This window comes from Patella vulgata, chromosome 8 (assembly GCF_932274485.2).
Source record: "Patella vulgata chromosome 8, xgPatVulg1.2, whole genome shotgun sequence".
NCBI lineage: Eukaryota > Metazoa > Mollusca > Gastropoda > Patellidae > Patella > Patella vulgata.
In genome coordinates, this window is record NC_065886.2 from 53,421,254 (window position 1) to 53,438,399 (window position 17,146).

General features: G+C 35.6%; 1 protein-coding gene across 2 annotated transcripts in view; it reads right to left on the reverse strand.

Moving 5' to 3' along the window:
• The window catches only part of LOC126831046 (gem-associated protein 5), a 108,418-nt gene that overhangs the window by 48,133 nt on the left and 43,139 nt on the right, over positions 1–17,146 (reverse strand). For both annotated transcript variants that reach the window (XM_056102759.1, XM_056102760.1), the window contains one exon: positions 3,396–3,491. In XM_056102759.1, the coding sequence (XP_055958734.1) occupies positions 3,396–3,491 (96 nt within the window). The remainder of the gene's footprint in view (positions 1–3,395; positions 3,492–17,146) is intronic.

Consider the following 17,146-nt stretch of genomic DNA (forward strand, 5'->3'; position numbering starts at 1 on the left):
ACACCTGATTATATGTTCACCCATACAATGATTAGTATAAATGAAAAACTAAATATGTTTTAAAAGTGTATTTGTCAATAGCTTACATAGTACTGATAAAACATTTAGGACAATATGTTGTGTTGTATAATCGGAGGGGGGGGGGGTCTGATTACCCAGCTGTATGTGACGTGACAAGGAGTAGGTTCGGCTGTCCAACCTCGTAGGTTTTCTCCAGGTCCTCTGGTTTCCTCCCACTGCTAAAACACCCCTACATGCAAGCGAATTATTGACATCAAATTGAACCATGTGTTAGTCCTGAAATGACCTGTTTTGTGTTGAGTGGACGTTAAACCCCATTTCTCTCTCTCTCCAAAGGTCAGATATACGCTTCTTATAGGAAAGCAGTAAAATACATTAATAAGTGATCTGTTGCTGTTAAATTTATAATTGACAAAGTTAACTAATGCTAGGTTTTCACTATTATAACAAGGTCTTTCTTTAAATCTTGCTGGAAGTAAATTATTTATTTTTAGTCATCAGTCAGAGGAGAATAAAAAAAACAGAAACAATGCCAATTACAATTTTGGGTTGAAGAAAAAATCAACCATGATCAATATTCATTAAATGAGACGTCAAAGAATTCATTAAGTAAGACTTCAGTTCTTTCAATTACTCTACCCAAATAACTTTAGACTTCCTACAAGGACGACTCAATCTTCATACCAAAAGACAGAATAAGACATATTGCATATTGTACGTGACGTCGCACATACAGACTATTTAAAAATGTTTTGGTATTCTACAGAAGTACGAAATTAAAAAAAATTTGCTTGGCCAGCAGAATTAGGTCTTGTCAATAATATTTTAATGAAAAGACAAAATGGGGTTTTAACGTCCCCTCGACACAAACTACGTCATTTTGGGACTAACATATGCTTTAATTTTATTTCAATTATTTACTTGTGCGTAGGGGTCCTTAGCAGTTGGAGGAAACTGGAGGACTCGGAGAAATCACAGGAGGTTGGACAGGCAACCCAACTTCTTGTCACGTTGTCAATGAGTGTTGAGCAGCGGATCGGATTCTCTGATTCAAATCCAGTGAAAATCTGACACATAAGATGGCATTGAGAGTTGGTTATGGTCTGGATAAATAAGTTAATTAATGTCTAATTAATAGTTTATATAACATTTCAAGCCTATATAAAGACCTGCAATAGGCAGATTATGTTTAACAATGAACTGAAATGGGTTTTAATGTCCTACTATTCTGCTTCGACTGGGCTAATGAAGACGGGCATACGCCATACAGTGTGCTATGAGGGAAATTTTGCAAGGGGAAACCACGTCGGAAAATCCCAATGAACTTTCTCAGCTAATGTAGTGATCAAACATGTGACCTCTAAGCTAGCAAGCCAGCGTTTACCCACTGAGCCACCGTGGCTCCTGTACGTTTAACACGAGAGAGAGAGAAATGGGGTTTAACGTCCACTCAACACAAACTAGGTCATTTCGGGATTAACATATTGTTCATTTTATTTCAAAAATTCGCTTGCGCGTAGGGGTCTTTAGCAGTGGGAGGAAACCGGAGGACCTGGAGAAAACCCACGAGGTTGGACAGGCGACCCTACTCCTTGCCACCTACAACCGGGGATTCGAAACCACGCCAGTCGACTCAATGACAGACTTTATGATACAGCGCGCGCACGCTAACCATTCAGCCATCCAACCCTGTACGTTTAACACGGGCCACATGATCCCTTATTGTATGTTTCAGTAGAAACAAGCTCTAGATATTCTACTTGATGTTACCACACAAATTACCAAAACCTGGGCCCTGTTTCTCAAAATCTTAACTAAAGATAAAATCCAGATTTTAATAGATACTTCAATTTTGATTGTCTAAGCACTAAAATCAATCTAATATTATCCAATCAAATTACTAAAATTTGGATTTTATCTATTTATCTTAGTTAAAATTTCGTGAAACGGGCCCCTGATCATTAGACCAGAATATATTGAAAAATAATAATAGACCAACCTAGAAACTACATTTCCTACCAAAAACTTTGGAAGAACATTGATGCACAGCCAAGTTATATCCTGCCTCAAAAAAAAAAAATTCACAAACCTTTACAGTCAACGTATAAGGTCTACACCTCACAGCACAGGCTGATTTGTTGGACAAAAATCAGAAACATTAGAAGTCCTCTCAGATTTGACACATTAGACCGCCAAACTCCTTTCAATAGATTAACATGTACTATTTTGTTTAAAATGATGTGTCAGCAACAATTATTCATCATTCTCAATGTCTCTCTTCTAATTGAAGATATTTAAATCTCACATCAATAATACGGCGACAGTGTTCAAAGACACAGATTGACAGACGTATTACCAATTGCAGCATAAATATTGCTTAGCCAGCCGTTATCAATGTATTTTATTGTAATAAATTGATCAATGTATTTTATATACCGATTGGGGAATTGTCATACTAGTGATAAATCAATGTAACCCATTATCAACCTGCCCTGCTCAACATATAAACAGCACACATATGTTATCGGATTTCAATAGCAACAGTTCTTATACCGTTAAGGATAACCAAGTTTAAAACATGATTGTAATCAACATCCTGCACTATTGACTCAGTTTAGAAGCTATAGTGAGAGATAAATGGGGTTTAATGTCCACTCGACACAAAGTAGGCCATTTCGGGATTAACATATGGTTTAATTTTATTTCAATAATTCGCTTGCGTGTAGGGGTCTTTAGCAGTGGGAAGAAACTGGAGGACCAAGAGAAAACCCACAAGGTTGGACAGGCGACCCTACTCATTGTCACATACAAACGGGGAATTGAAACCACGCCACTTGACCCAATGACAGACCTTGCGATACAACGTGCACACACTAACCATTCGGCCATCCAACCCCCTGATTATTTCTGTACTGTTGGATGGCCGAATGGTTAGCATGTGCACGCTGTATCATACGGTCTGTCATTGAGTCAACTGGTGGGGTTTCAATTCCCCGGTTGAACGTGACAATGAGTAGGGTCGCCTGTCGAACCTCATGGGTTTTCTCCGGTCCCTCCGGTTTCCTTCCACTGCTAAAGACCCCTACGCGCAAGCGAATTATTGAAATAAAATTGAACCATGTGTTAGTCCCGAAATAACCTAGTTTGTGTTGAGTGGATGTTAATCTCTCTCTCTCTCTGTCTGTCTGTCTCTCTTAATGAAAGTTGGGCTGGATAAATTATTTTGAAAGGATCTGTGCAGATTGGATGTGTCCGAAACAGGCAACAAGATATTCCCAGTATCGTATGCCAACCACAGTCCTAGACAATAATCAGAGGAACGAACACCTTTGATTAGTGTACTGTAATACACCATTTTGATTCTGATAGATTACCTTCTTTTTTGAGACACTTGAATGCCGCCCGTCTGTTAGTAAATAATCCAAGATGGTGGTGTTCAGCAGAAACACTTTCTCTCTTGTTCTTCTCACCTGCAGATAGAAAATAAAATAAATTAATTTAAATGGAGTTTAACGTCCTACTATTCTGCTACGACTGGGCTAATGAAGACAGGTAAGACAGGTATATGCCATACAGTGTACTATGAGGGAAATTTGGCTCGGACAGCGGCAATATGGTCTACTCTTATATCAATTTCCAACTGCCAAGCCCAAGGGATCTTTTACGTTTACGCCAATATATAGATGGGACCTCTCGGTTTTTCGTCTCATCCAAATGACTAGACAGCTTTCTATCCTGTACCACTGACAAGGGAAAACCACGTCGGATACCTGCAGATAGAGAACAATGATTTAACAACTTGGCTTTTTATTGGCTAATTCTGCATCCATTTTATATCATGTGTGCAATGCTCATGTGGAAATCTGTTTAATGTTTTCATTGGTACAGGAAGTGACAGCCAATTCAAGGTTAATGTGTTACCAGTGAAACCCGTCAACACTGCTTCACAGTTCTAGTTTTAATTTGAATATGTTGTTGTAACATTATTTTATCTCTTCCTTGTGTATTCTTGGATTATAGTAATACACCATTATAACATTCGTGGTAATCCGATATACATACAGATTATTCCAGCTCAACTCACAATTCCACAATTCTTTACAATTAATCTAATGTAAAGCCTTTAGCACTTTTTACTGTAAAGATGGCTTTACGGGAATTCAAAATACACCTATAGAAGCTATATGTATGACCTGTATTCAGTCATTCAGACCAGTTTTAATGTGCTGGCTTAAAAACTTTTCAAGCTTAAAATTGATAACGAACTTCCAGAGCAACCACAAGATTTATGAAAGATAGCTACGCAAAGTGAGGAATACACCCACACAGCAACTTTGTCTCAACTGTAGGTCATCAAAATGGAAACCATGGATGTTGGGAAAATTTGATAAAGAAGTTGGATCCTTAAAGAAATCTAAGCTCTTGGGTTCATACTCTTATGACTCCACTGCTTCCAACCAAATTTGAAAAAGATCCTACAGCCTCTATCGAGTTCATAAGGGTTATCAAAAGTCATAGAAAATCAATGGTAGGCCTATTATTCATCATGAAAATAAACATTTCATAAGCTTACAATTAATTTTTCAAAGTGATCAAGATCAATAACTCTGAAATGAAATGGGGTTGAACGTCCTACCGTTCTGCTCCTAACTGGGCTAATGAAGACGGGCATATGCCATACAATGTGCTATGAGGGACATTTTGCCTGGACAGCGCCAATTCGGCCTACTCTTATATTGAATTCCAACTGTCAAGGGATCTTTTACGTGCACGCCAATGTGTACACAGGACCTCGGGGCGATAAACCCGATTTCATTTCATTTTATTCTATTTATTTGTATGAAATATATCAATACCCAAAATTAAGTAGAATTTCTTTCATTATCCATATATATTTATATATACAGGCTGAAATCTTTGACATAAAAAGGGGGTTGGATGGCTGAATGGTTAGCGTGCGCGCGCTGTATCATAAAGTCTGTCATTGAATCGACTGGCGTGGTTTCGAATCCCCGGTTGTACGTGGCAAGGAGTAGGGTCGCCTGTCCAACCTTGTGGGTTTTCTCCGCGGCCTCCGGTTTCCTCCCACTGCTAAAGACCCCTACGCGCAAGCGAATTATGTAAATAAAATTAAAACCATATGTTAGTCCCGAAATGACCTAGTTTGTGTCGAGTGGAAGTGGACGTTAAACCACATTTCTCTCTCTCTCTCTCTTTTGACATAAAAAAAAAAGAGTATGACATTCTATATATGGTTATTCAATGTAGGGAAAAAATAAATCAAAGGTTGTTTGAACCCATTTATAACAATAACAAGTGTGTCAAATTTCACTGGCTTCAAGTCCACATCAGACTATTTCATTTGACATCAAATACCTGATCTGTCAATATACGAAGCCAACGTTCTACAGATCTATTTAAACAATATTTTATTCAAGGGTTACGAAACAAGTCAATGACCTATATTTTTTCATCCATTTCTTGCCCAACACTAGAACAGTACAGGAACTGTATTGGAGAAAACAATTAAAATTGATAGAGATTCTTTTTATAGCAAGATTATCTACACTCAAAAACTTGGTTTAGAATTGTACGAAAATAAATGAAATGAAATGAAATGGGGTTTAACGTCCTACTCCTAAACTGGGCTAATGTAGACGGGCATACGCCATACAGTGTGCTATGAGGTAAATTTTGCCTGGGCAGCGGCACTACGGCCTACTCTTATATCGAATTCCAACTGCCAAGGGATCTTTTACATGCACGCCAATGTGTACATGGGACCTCGGTTTTCGTCCCATCTGAACAACTAGACAGCTGTCCTTCTCAGGCTCTCCCATCCAGTACCACTGACAAGAGAAAACCACGCTGGAAAATCTTGAACTTTCTCGGGTGAAAACAACAAGATATGAAAGTATTGACCCAGTGGTTAATAAATACTCTGTAGTATTCACAATTATAGTGTTTAGTTTATTACGGCTTATTTACCAGTCTATAACCTTTCTGATATAAATGTATAGAGGTTTGAAAATATGAATTATTTATACTTGAGGGAATATATTTCATTGATTTCAAGTCATCAAAAGACCATAGCTCAAAATGCCACAATAAAAACTTCATCTTTAACTGTGTTATATACATCAGTGTACTACCAACCCATATATCAAATAGCTTAAAGTTTAATCATACATTATGCAAGAGCTAAATCTGCCTATTGCACGTCTTTCTTTAGGCCTGAAATGTTATCTAAATTATTAATTAGACATTAATTAACTTATCCAGACCATAATCAACTCTCGATGGCATCACTAGCCTGCGATATTTATTGGTTCTGATTTTCTGCTCGACTCATTCATGATTTAATCATGAAATGGATAATCAAGACTATGTTTTTTTATTGTACCGACTTTAGTAATGATAATCGAGGCTAGGCTGAAAATTCAATCGCTAAAATCTCGGTTCAGAGTGGATCAAATTCAATGAAATTTTCAGCAAATTGCCTTTACATTATCTAGTTTTTAACTATTATAGTGAGAACTGTCATTTCTTTAACTAATCTCCCATAATGTAGCTTTAAGCTAAAATAATTCAGTAAAAGTAAATTTTCATTGATTTTAAGTGACAATGCGCTAAAATCTCAGTAAAACAAAATTTGATGAAACCTGAAAGTATATTAAATGTTTTTGCAAACAGCTGATATTGTCATATTGTCAATTAATTTGATATTGATGAATGTGAAGACTAATATCATAGCTCAGTTAGAGCACCAATAAACATCAGTCAATAACCCAGTCATTCATGTAATGAAAATATCAAAATTTCTGATCGCCATATAATGTAATGTATATATTGTAATGAATGTTGTGAATCAAAAAAACAAGCAGTTGCCATGCAAGATAAGCCCACATTTTGCAACAGATGGACAGAAGACCAGCTAAAAAAAAAATTGATTTTTCGTACAATCAGGGGAAATAATCCAGGAAGTTATGGTCTCAAAGGGACAGATCTTTGGGATATTTTAACATTCATATTACATATTTTTGCACAATTTGTGTACAAGGAGCGTCCATTATGTCGGGCAGTTTCGTTACAATTGTCACGAAATTCAAACAGTTTTTAAAATTGGATAAAAATTGTTAACTCTAGAGGATCCACGCGCTAAAAAACATGATTTTTCGTACAATCAGGGAGTTATGGTCTGATATGTGTGAATATCGAAAAGAACTAAGATCTTTGAGTTATAATCATACATTGCAAGTTTCATTAAAATCAGATAAAAAAATAGGACTAGGGCCCACAACCTAGGTATTACATATTTTTACACTAATTATATACCAGGAGTGGCCATTTTGTTCGGCAGTTTCAATCAGATTTTTATGAAATTCGAACTCAACCTTCATTGATGTATAACAGTGATATATTTTAACGGTTTTTAAAACAGAATATAATTTTTGACTTCTAGTGGGTTTCACAAGCTAAAAATGCGAATTTTCAAATAATCAGGGGCCATAATCCAGGAACTGAGATCTTTGTGATATAAATATAAATTTAAAGTTTCAGCAAAATCGAATCAAAATTGTGACGTCTACAGGAACGAAAAGCAAAAACCTGATTTTTCGTAACATCATAACAGAGAGAGAGAAAGAGAGAGAGACAGAAATGGGGTTTAACGTCCACTCGACACAAACTAGGTCATTTCGGGACTAACATATGGTTTTATTTTATTTACATACTTCACTTGCGCGTAGGGGTCTTTAGCAGTGGAAGGAAACCGGAGGACCCGGAGAAAACCCACGAGGTTGGACAGGCAACCCTACTCCTTATCACATACAACCGGGGATTCGAAACCATCATAACAGACATTAATGACCAATGTCTAGGAGGTCATATGGTACTGTATTATTTCTAAATTCTGTTTTTAATTTCAAATCTATATTTTAATATTCATTAATGCTTGGTTAGTCGTTAAGAGACAAACAGTAATTAATCTATCAGTCAAATTAAATAACGACAGGATAGCAATTATAAAGTGACAGATCTCTGTTATATGGTGGACAAAGTGGGAACAGTAAACAAAATTGTCTACTCTTGATTCCGGTACAAAGAGAGAGAGAAATGGGGTTTAACGTCCACTCGACACAAACTAGGTATTTCAGGACTAACATATGGTTTTTTAAATTTTTTATTTCAACAAGCCAACAGTGAGGCTGATGTCCCCCGCCGAAATCCCAAAATAAATAGATGACGCATATTAATTAATCTTACATTTACTTTTATCAAAAGCATCAGCCAATCAAACTATACACTAAGTTTCATCACTTTCTATCAGATAGAATCAAGATTATATTGTCCCAAAGCAACGACAAATGAAATTAATTAGCTCTGCTTCGCTTTAGCTCGAAATGTTAATCATTCAAATTGCAATCAAATTGCTTATCGCTCCTTAGCCTCAGCAGAAAATTTGCACCATCGAACTTACTGAAGGTAATGATATAATGAATCTATATTCGGAGTTTCAAGGCCCTAGCATTGATGTAATAAAGCTATACACCAAGTGTCCTCACTCTCACTAAATTATAACTATAGTTATCGTGTCCCAAAGCATCAACCATTCAAATTGCTTATCTCTGCTTACCCTCAGCAGAAAATGCTCATCTTTAACTCCATCAAGGCAGTGACCTAATAAACACGTACACCAAGTTTGAACATTCTAGCTCAATTAGGAGAGTTATTGCGTTCTAAAATCTCGGCCAATCAAATTGCTTATTGCTCTGCTTACCCTGAGCAGAAAATGCTCATTATCGAACTTAGTCAAGGTATTGATGTAATGAAACTATACACCAAGTTTCATCACTCTCACTTAATTAGAACAAAAGTTATCATGTCCCAAAGCATCAACCAATCAAATTGCTCATCTCTGCTTACCCTAAGCAGAATATGCTCATCTTCGAACCCCATCAAAGTATTGACCTAATAAACACCTACACCAAGTTTGAACATTCTATCTCAATTAGAAAGACAGTTATTATGTCCCAAAAAGTGTGACGGACAGAGGGACAGACAGACAGGTGGACGAACCCATTTTAATAGTCCCCTGCTTTCTTAGAAAGGCGGGGGACAAAATTTTTTTGATATAAAAATGCTCATCTTCGAACTCCATCAAGGCATTGACCTAATCAACACATACACCAAGTTTGAACATTCTAGCCCAATTAGGAAGAGAGTTATCGTGTCCCAAAGCATCAACCAATCAAATTGCTTATCTCTGCTTACCCTAAGCGGAAAATGCTCATCTTCGAACTCCATCAAGGCATTGACCTAATAAACACATACACCAAGTTTGAACATTCTAGCTCAATTAGGAAGAGAGTTATTGTGTCCCCAAAAGTGTGACGGACAGACAGACGGACAGACAGACAGACGGACGAACCCATTTTAATAGTCCCCTGCTTTCTTCGAGTAGGGGTCTTTAGCAGTGGGAGGAAACTGGAGGACCTGGAGAAAACCCACGAGATTGGACAGGCGACCCTACTCCTTGCCACATACAACCGGGGATTCGAAACCTGATTCTGGTACAGCTAAGCGAGATAAATTGTAAACATATTTTGAAGAAGAAAGGATGGATATCAACTTTATTCTTCCTTCAGCACCAGTAGCAACAATAAGATATTTGAATTAACTACGAGTGGCTTGGAGTTCTAGGGGTTCTACAGAAATCAGCTTTAAATGGGACTTCTCAGAAAGTTCATTACCCAGTTTAATTGTTGCTGTTATTTGCTCTTGAAATAAAGTGTTGAAGATCCATTCCAAGAATCTGTATTTATTTCTAATACTTAGAGAAAACATGTCAACGAGCTACATTCCCTGAAAGTCGAACAGTGTTATAAACGTGAAGCATTCAACGGCGCAATAGGAAATCAAATGTTTTTAAAGCAAATACCATCTTCTATTTACTTTATATTTAAAATATTTCATACATGAAATGGTTATTTTATAAAAAGCTTTTTAGTTCTTGTGTTTATATTTATTGTATTTTGTTTACTATCAATATAAAACAATCAAATTTTATGCAAATGAACATTCAAGTTAAACAAAATGAAAAAAAAAACATGGTGAACAAAGTATTGATTTGATTCTAATATTATACTAATTTAATTGATTTAAAAGAGAGAGAGAGAGAAATGGGGTTTAACTTCACTGATACAAACTAGGTCATTTCGGGACTAACATATGGTTCAATTTTATTTCAATAATTCGCTTGCGTATAGGGGTCTTTAGCAGTGGGAGGAAACCGGAGGACCAAGAGAAAACTCACAAGGTTCTACAGGCGACCCTACTCCTTCTCACGTTCAACCGGGGAGATTCTAATAATACTAATTTAATTGATTGAACACAAAATAAATGTCTTGTTTCTCCAGCAACTGACAGCTAAAAAAGGTTAGAGGGGAGGGTAGCTTCTTTTTTTTTTTCTTTTTTTAAATTCCTTATTGCTGGCTAGAGAGAGGATAATGCATAACAGAATTTGGCTATTTCTGAAAATCATATGGGTGGAAGGTTATCTTTTTTTCATTTTTTTTTTTTTAAAGACTAAATACCACTCTTGTCGTAATTGAATAATATGTCCCAATCTTTATTGTAATATTTTACAATATTTTAATTAATTGATGATACAAATTTCATCTTAACACACCTAATTTAAAAAATAGGAAAAATTCAACTAATCGATTTGAAAAGCCTGACGTAAAGCTTTTCAAATGTGACTTGGATTTAAAAATATTTTTGAACCCTCTGGACAAGTAAAATAGGATTTAATGGATAATTTAGACAACAGGTAGGACACTAACACATCTATAGTACTTAGAATAAGGCAATTTTTTAATTTCTAGAGCTGTCAAGCCAGCAAGAGTGTTATTGTCCCTTTAATTTGAATGAGAACATCACAGAAAGCGATCACTTGTCTACAGTTTTTCTTTCATTTATTGCACATACTTAGAACCTAAGCCCCAAAACTAAGTCTACTCAAGCACTGAACACTGACAGAAATTTGGACAGAAATCATAAAAACATGACAACCAAAAAGTGGCCCATACTATGTGGTAAATTGTAGACTTACATGAAAACGCTGTTAAAGGACAATATTGGTGCCAGTCATTATCACATATATGATAGAACTGGTTAAATACGTTTTAAATATAATTTTAACACAGAGATCTCATTGCTACGATAGATGAGTAATGATGGGTTCAACAAACGGAAGTGACCAACCAAAAAGAAAACACAAGTTATCCTTCTATATAACTGACTGAAGTGACAAGTGATAACAGATACACGGGCGAATTTCTGCTCACTTACAATTCCTTCGAAGACCAAAAGTTGTTATGTGAGACTGTGCGAGGATATCTGACAATTCATAAAAGTAATTGAATGTCACTAGATAAGACAACACGAGAAAAATAGAAACAGTCCGTACATTCCCTGTTGCCTCAAGTTGCTTTGTGGTGGAGCTGAATAAAAATACATATCACCAGAAACAGAATACTATTGAAACAAATGTTTTAAAAAGACACAGAGTAGAATGTTAAAAACACAGCTGTATTACAAGGTTAATAAACAGATATTAAAGTGGTATTAACAAGGTGAATAAACAGATATTAAAGTGGTATTAACAAGGTTAATAAACAGATATTAAAGTGGTATTAACAAGGTGAATAAACAGATATTAAAGTGGTATTAACAAGGTGAATAAACAGATATTAAAGTGGTATTAACAAGGTGAATAACTGAAAAGAAATGGGGGACACCCTGCTTTTCTGCACCAATCAGCTAATGAGAACAGGCATGTCATGCAGTGTTCTATGAGTTAATTTTGCCCACAGAGTGGCATTTCCATTTGATAGAAAATTACCAGTTTTTCAGATGATGTCATGTTATTATTACTCACCCCACCGTCACGAAATCTAATTGATTGGCCCAAACAGGAGATTATCTAGCATTGATGTTTTGGTTTTAGTTTTTTTAAAATGTATGATTTGAATTTCTTCAATAGCTAACTCTGCCTATTGTAGGTCTTTATTTTAGCTTCAAATGTTATTATTTACACTTTTATTCCTATAAGCAACTCTCTAGATCATCTGATTGTTGCACTTTTTATTCTTTGAATCGGTTCTGGATGACAACACTGGTTTGAACTTCATATAATACCTTTATTTTTCTTTAAACATACCATGTACAAGATTTCTTAAATAATACTTAATTAATGGTTCATTGTCTTGTAGCAGCCTGTTTCCAACTCGGCTCTCTGGCCTGGATTCGAGACCGGTCTCCAATCCAACCAACTTACATGACCCTTGTTCTAGCCTTAACTCAAGGCCCCCCCACCCCCTAGCCTTCCCTGAATAATCTCTGTTTGGTTCCTGATTATAATCCCTTTCTAGACATAGAATGATCTAGGAGATTATGCATCTGGCTATATTGCATCATAACAGATTAAAAATTCAGTACAGATCGCTTTACAAGACATAGGACATTACATAATGGGGTTTAATGTCCACTCGACACAAACTAGGTCATTTCGGGACTAAAACATGGTTCAATTTTATTTCAATAATTCGCTTGCACATAGGGTCTTTAGCAGTGGGGGGGATACCGGAGGACCCGGAGAAAACCCACGAGGTTGGAAAGGCGACCTTACTCCTTGTCACGTACAACCGGGGAATCGAAACCACGCCAGTTGACTCAATGACAGATCGGGACAACCATGGGTGTCAATAACTGATATAAAGATATCTTAATCAATTCCACTTTCATGTGTCAAGATGGCAATATAACATATCCATAACATCTATAAACTGTAACAAACAGCCACCTCTTTAAAGCTGTATTATGTAAGATTTAGATAAAGAACTGGTCATTCTTGTTATAATAGTTGAAAAACAGATAATGTGGGCGTATAAAAATGAGTATATCAGCTTCTATTGAAAATTTCATTCAAATTATTTTACGCTAAGCGTAGTTGTGGGTGTTGGAAGATGTAGCGTAGATTGTTTGTTACTGTAGCAACATAGTCTCATTTGCCCATTTTATCACTAAAATTAATTTAATTTAATTATCTGCCATCCGACGATCAATAGGGTTGATTATAGGCTTGTTATGTTAATTAATGCCAAAATAATCTTTTATATAACATTTGAAGCCAAAATAGAGAGAGAGAGAGAGAGAGAGAGAGAGTGATGGTGACAAACTATGACATTTCGGGACTAACATATGGTTTAATTTTATTTCAATTATTTCGCTTGCGCGTAGGGGTCCTTTAGCAGTGGGAGGAAACCGGAAGAAACCCGGAGAAACACCACGAGGTTGGACAGGCGACCCTACTCCTTGTCACGTACAACCGGGGATCTGGAAGAGTTGTTATATAACCCGCGTTCTGCATGATTTAAGGGATTAGCCAATGAAATGATCTGTTTTGGCGTGAGGTGCATGGAACTGTGGGTATAATCCACTACAAACATCAACGCTGATTGATTAATCAAATGTCTGACATCATGGGGTCAAAGGCCACTCATATGACCTCTGATGCGACCTTCCACTACAACCGGTCAGATCTTCATGTAGTAGAGGCCATCAAATGTATATAAAAAAAACCGAAAAGAAACATAGATCGGTATTTTAATGAGATTGATACGAGTACATAATAGCATGGATTAAGCTGTGAAAAATTTGATATTTTCCACAAAAAGTCGTAAATCATTCCCCATTACTTTAATACTACTATTAGTTGATTTCGCTGAATTGATATTCGTAAATATTTCACAGGAATCAAAAAACATATCAAACTCCATTAATAGATATGGATTGACAAATACTATCTTTGAAGAGCCAGGGAAATTTAACTATTCAAATATTGAAATAGCATTCTTGCACTCCATCGTCTTGTGAAACAGCACCAAGGTTAGTGCCATTATTACTAGTCGCTACTGAACACAAACCTCCTGTTGCATTTATACTTGCCTTGTATGCACCAGTTAGTTTGATACAGTTCTTTAAACATACATTATGCAAGAGTTAAATCTGCCTATTGCAGGTCTTTCTTTAGGCCTGAAATGTTATCTAAATTATTAATTAGACATTAATTAACTTATCCAGGCCATAATCAATTCTTGATGGCATCAGATTTCTCAGATATTAAATAGATTAGAACAGTTCAGCCATATTTTGATTTAAGCTAAAAATGGAGGAGCGAGACTTAGCTGCGAACAACTAGTACGGTGGTTGAAATTACTGCACACGTCTTGTCAAACCTTCAAAGGCTAATATCTTCACTTGCAATAGAGTAATTTGAATGAAATGTCCAAATTATTCATTTTACATTATCTATTTTTAAACTATTATAACAAGATCAATGGCTAGCTCTTTATCTAAATCTTACATAATGTATGTTTAATAGAACTATTATAGCAAGAATGGCTACCTCTTTATCCAAGTAAATATAGTAGGTGCACAAACATGTAAACCAAACCGTATGCGTGTAGTTATCTTAAAAAAATCAAGAGGAACAGAGGACATTAAACTACACCATTAATTCACTTATCATTTATGCCCTATTTTCCTGACCTAATCTCTCAAAATAAATAACCCTGACATCGATGGGGTTTTTATTTCACATTTAGACTAATGCAATTACTAATCCAGTACAGCACTTCTTTTAAACTGGAAATTTGATATAGTATCTTTATAACAGGAGGAGACAAAAAAAAAGACAATTTTAAACCAGACAACATGAATGTCTGAGACCAAACTGATTTAAAAATAGAATTACTAAACAAACATTATGCAAGAGATAAATCTGCCTGTTGCAGGTCTTTCTTTAGGTCTGAAATGTTATATAACTGTTAGACATTTATTAACATGAAAAGACCTTAATCAACTCTCGATGTCATCTTATGTGTTCGATTTTCACTGGATTTGAATCCGATCTGCTGCGCAACGCTCATTGATGATTAAATTCAAAAATGGATAATCGAGACTGTTTTTTTTCTATCGTACCGACTTTAGTAATGATGATCGAGGCTTGGTCTAAAATTCAATCGCTAATATCTTGGTTCAGAATGGAGCAATGTGACTGAAATTTTCAGTATATTCCCTTTACATTATCTATTTTGTAACTATTATAGTGAGAACTGCCAGCTCTTTATCTAATCTTCCATAATGTCCCTTTAATTAGTTCAATAATGCACAAGGCTCTTGCCACAAAAATGAAGATCATTAACAAGTTATCAAGAGGCATTACCATTAGGTATTGTCAGTTGGCAAAAAAAAATATCTTTTAAGTATCTTTGATTTAAAGGAGCTAAATCACCAATATTTGGGACCTAGAAATTGACCAAAATGGGGTGCAACGCATATCATAATGTAATATGAATGTAAATAAACTGATTTATATTCAATCGTTCCTGTTTTTACTATAATTTCAAATCAGTTATGTTTGGCAAAATACGCCAAAAGTCTCAATCGAATGGCTTAATCTCTAGTGTCTGGTTATTCCAGTCTACACCAATAATATTTATTGCGCATGATCTCCAGATAAGAATATGACGTCAACGTTTGACATGACTTGTGGAATATATTTAGCCCCGTTCTTCGAGTCCCTTGCTTCAAATGGCGCTGAAACGCATTATGGTACACGATTCGTGTACCAATGGTAAAATGTTTATTTTGTCTTAACTATTGGATATCAGAAGCTTATCTTTTTCCGGTAAGATCACAAAATATATGTTGATTTAAATTGACAAATAATTCATGTTTTCAATGTGGAAGACTTTGGATGATGTAGCTACTTTAAATATACTGTAATATATCTAGGTGAAAATCAGCTTTTATACAAAAATTGAGATAAATCTAAGAAGACATAACTGTTTATATATTAATTTACAAGTTTAATAAACACTCCTAAAATGTCCTAAATATCGAATGAGATGACAGAGTACAAAGTTTAAAGTTCTGAGTAGATGGAGTTTGGCGTGTTGTGCAAATTTTGAAAAGTCTAATGTGAAATGTTAAATAACACGATTTAATGGAGCTAATTTTTTATGTACAGAACAAAAAAACTTTGTATTTGTCAGTATTACAAGATTATTTACAATTGATTTGGTCCAATTTACACCTAACATTCAACATTTGCAACATTGGAGATGTAAAACCAATAACAACATAGCACTGGCTTTTGACTCAAATCTTGCGACATACAAGTAGGTCCACTCGACACAAACTAGGTCATTTCTGGACTAACATATGGTTTTAATTTTATTTCAATAATTTGCTTGCGCGTAGGGGTCTTTAGCAGTGGGAGGAGAAAACCCACGAGGTTGGACAGGCGACCCTACTCCTTGTCACGTAAGTAGGTCCAGTGCTTTGATTTTTCAATAGACGAGTCTAAGTTATATTATTCAAAATTAATTCTATTTATTTTCTTGGTGAGACTGAAAATGTAGCCTTAAAACCAGGAAGTAAATACAATTTATAGGATCAATTATTATTGACGACTTCATTCAGGGAGAGTCCATTTCTGCTTATATTTGTTGTTACTTGCTGTCCATTTAACATACAGTAAACCTCGTATAAGTCGGATCTTTGCTCAACTCGGATAAAATCGTTGGACCCTTTGATCCTGCACGTTTTTCTTATTAGCGTAAGTCGAATCTTTGCTCAACTCGGATAAAATCTTTTGGACCCTTTGATCCTGCACGTTTTTCTTATTAGCGTAAGTCGGATCTTTGCTTAACTCGGATCAAAATGTTTGGTCCTTTTGATCTAATTCTGTCTTTTTTCCTTCGCCTAAATCGGATCAACAATATGTTCACAACATGCTGTTAAAAATACGGCCTGGCTGACGAAATTGAAATCCGAATACGGGGCAGCGCACAAATTTGCACATATAAAACGAAACGAAATTCTAATTTTTGAAAAAATTTAATTGTAATTGACTTTTCAACGATTCTAATTTTTCCCCACCCCAGTTAGTTTGATACAGTTCTTTAAACATACATTATGCAAGAGTTAAATCTGCCTATTGCAGGTCTTTCTTTAGGCCTGAAATGTTATCTAAATTATTAATTAGACATTAATT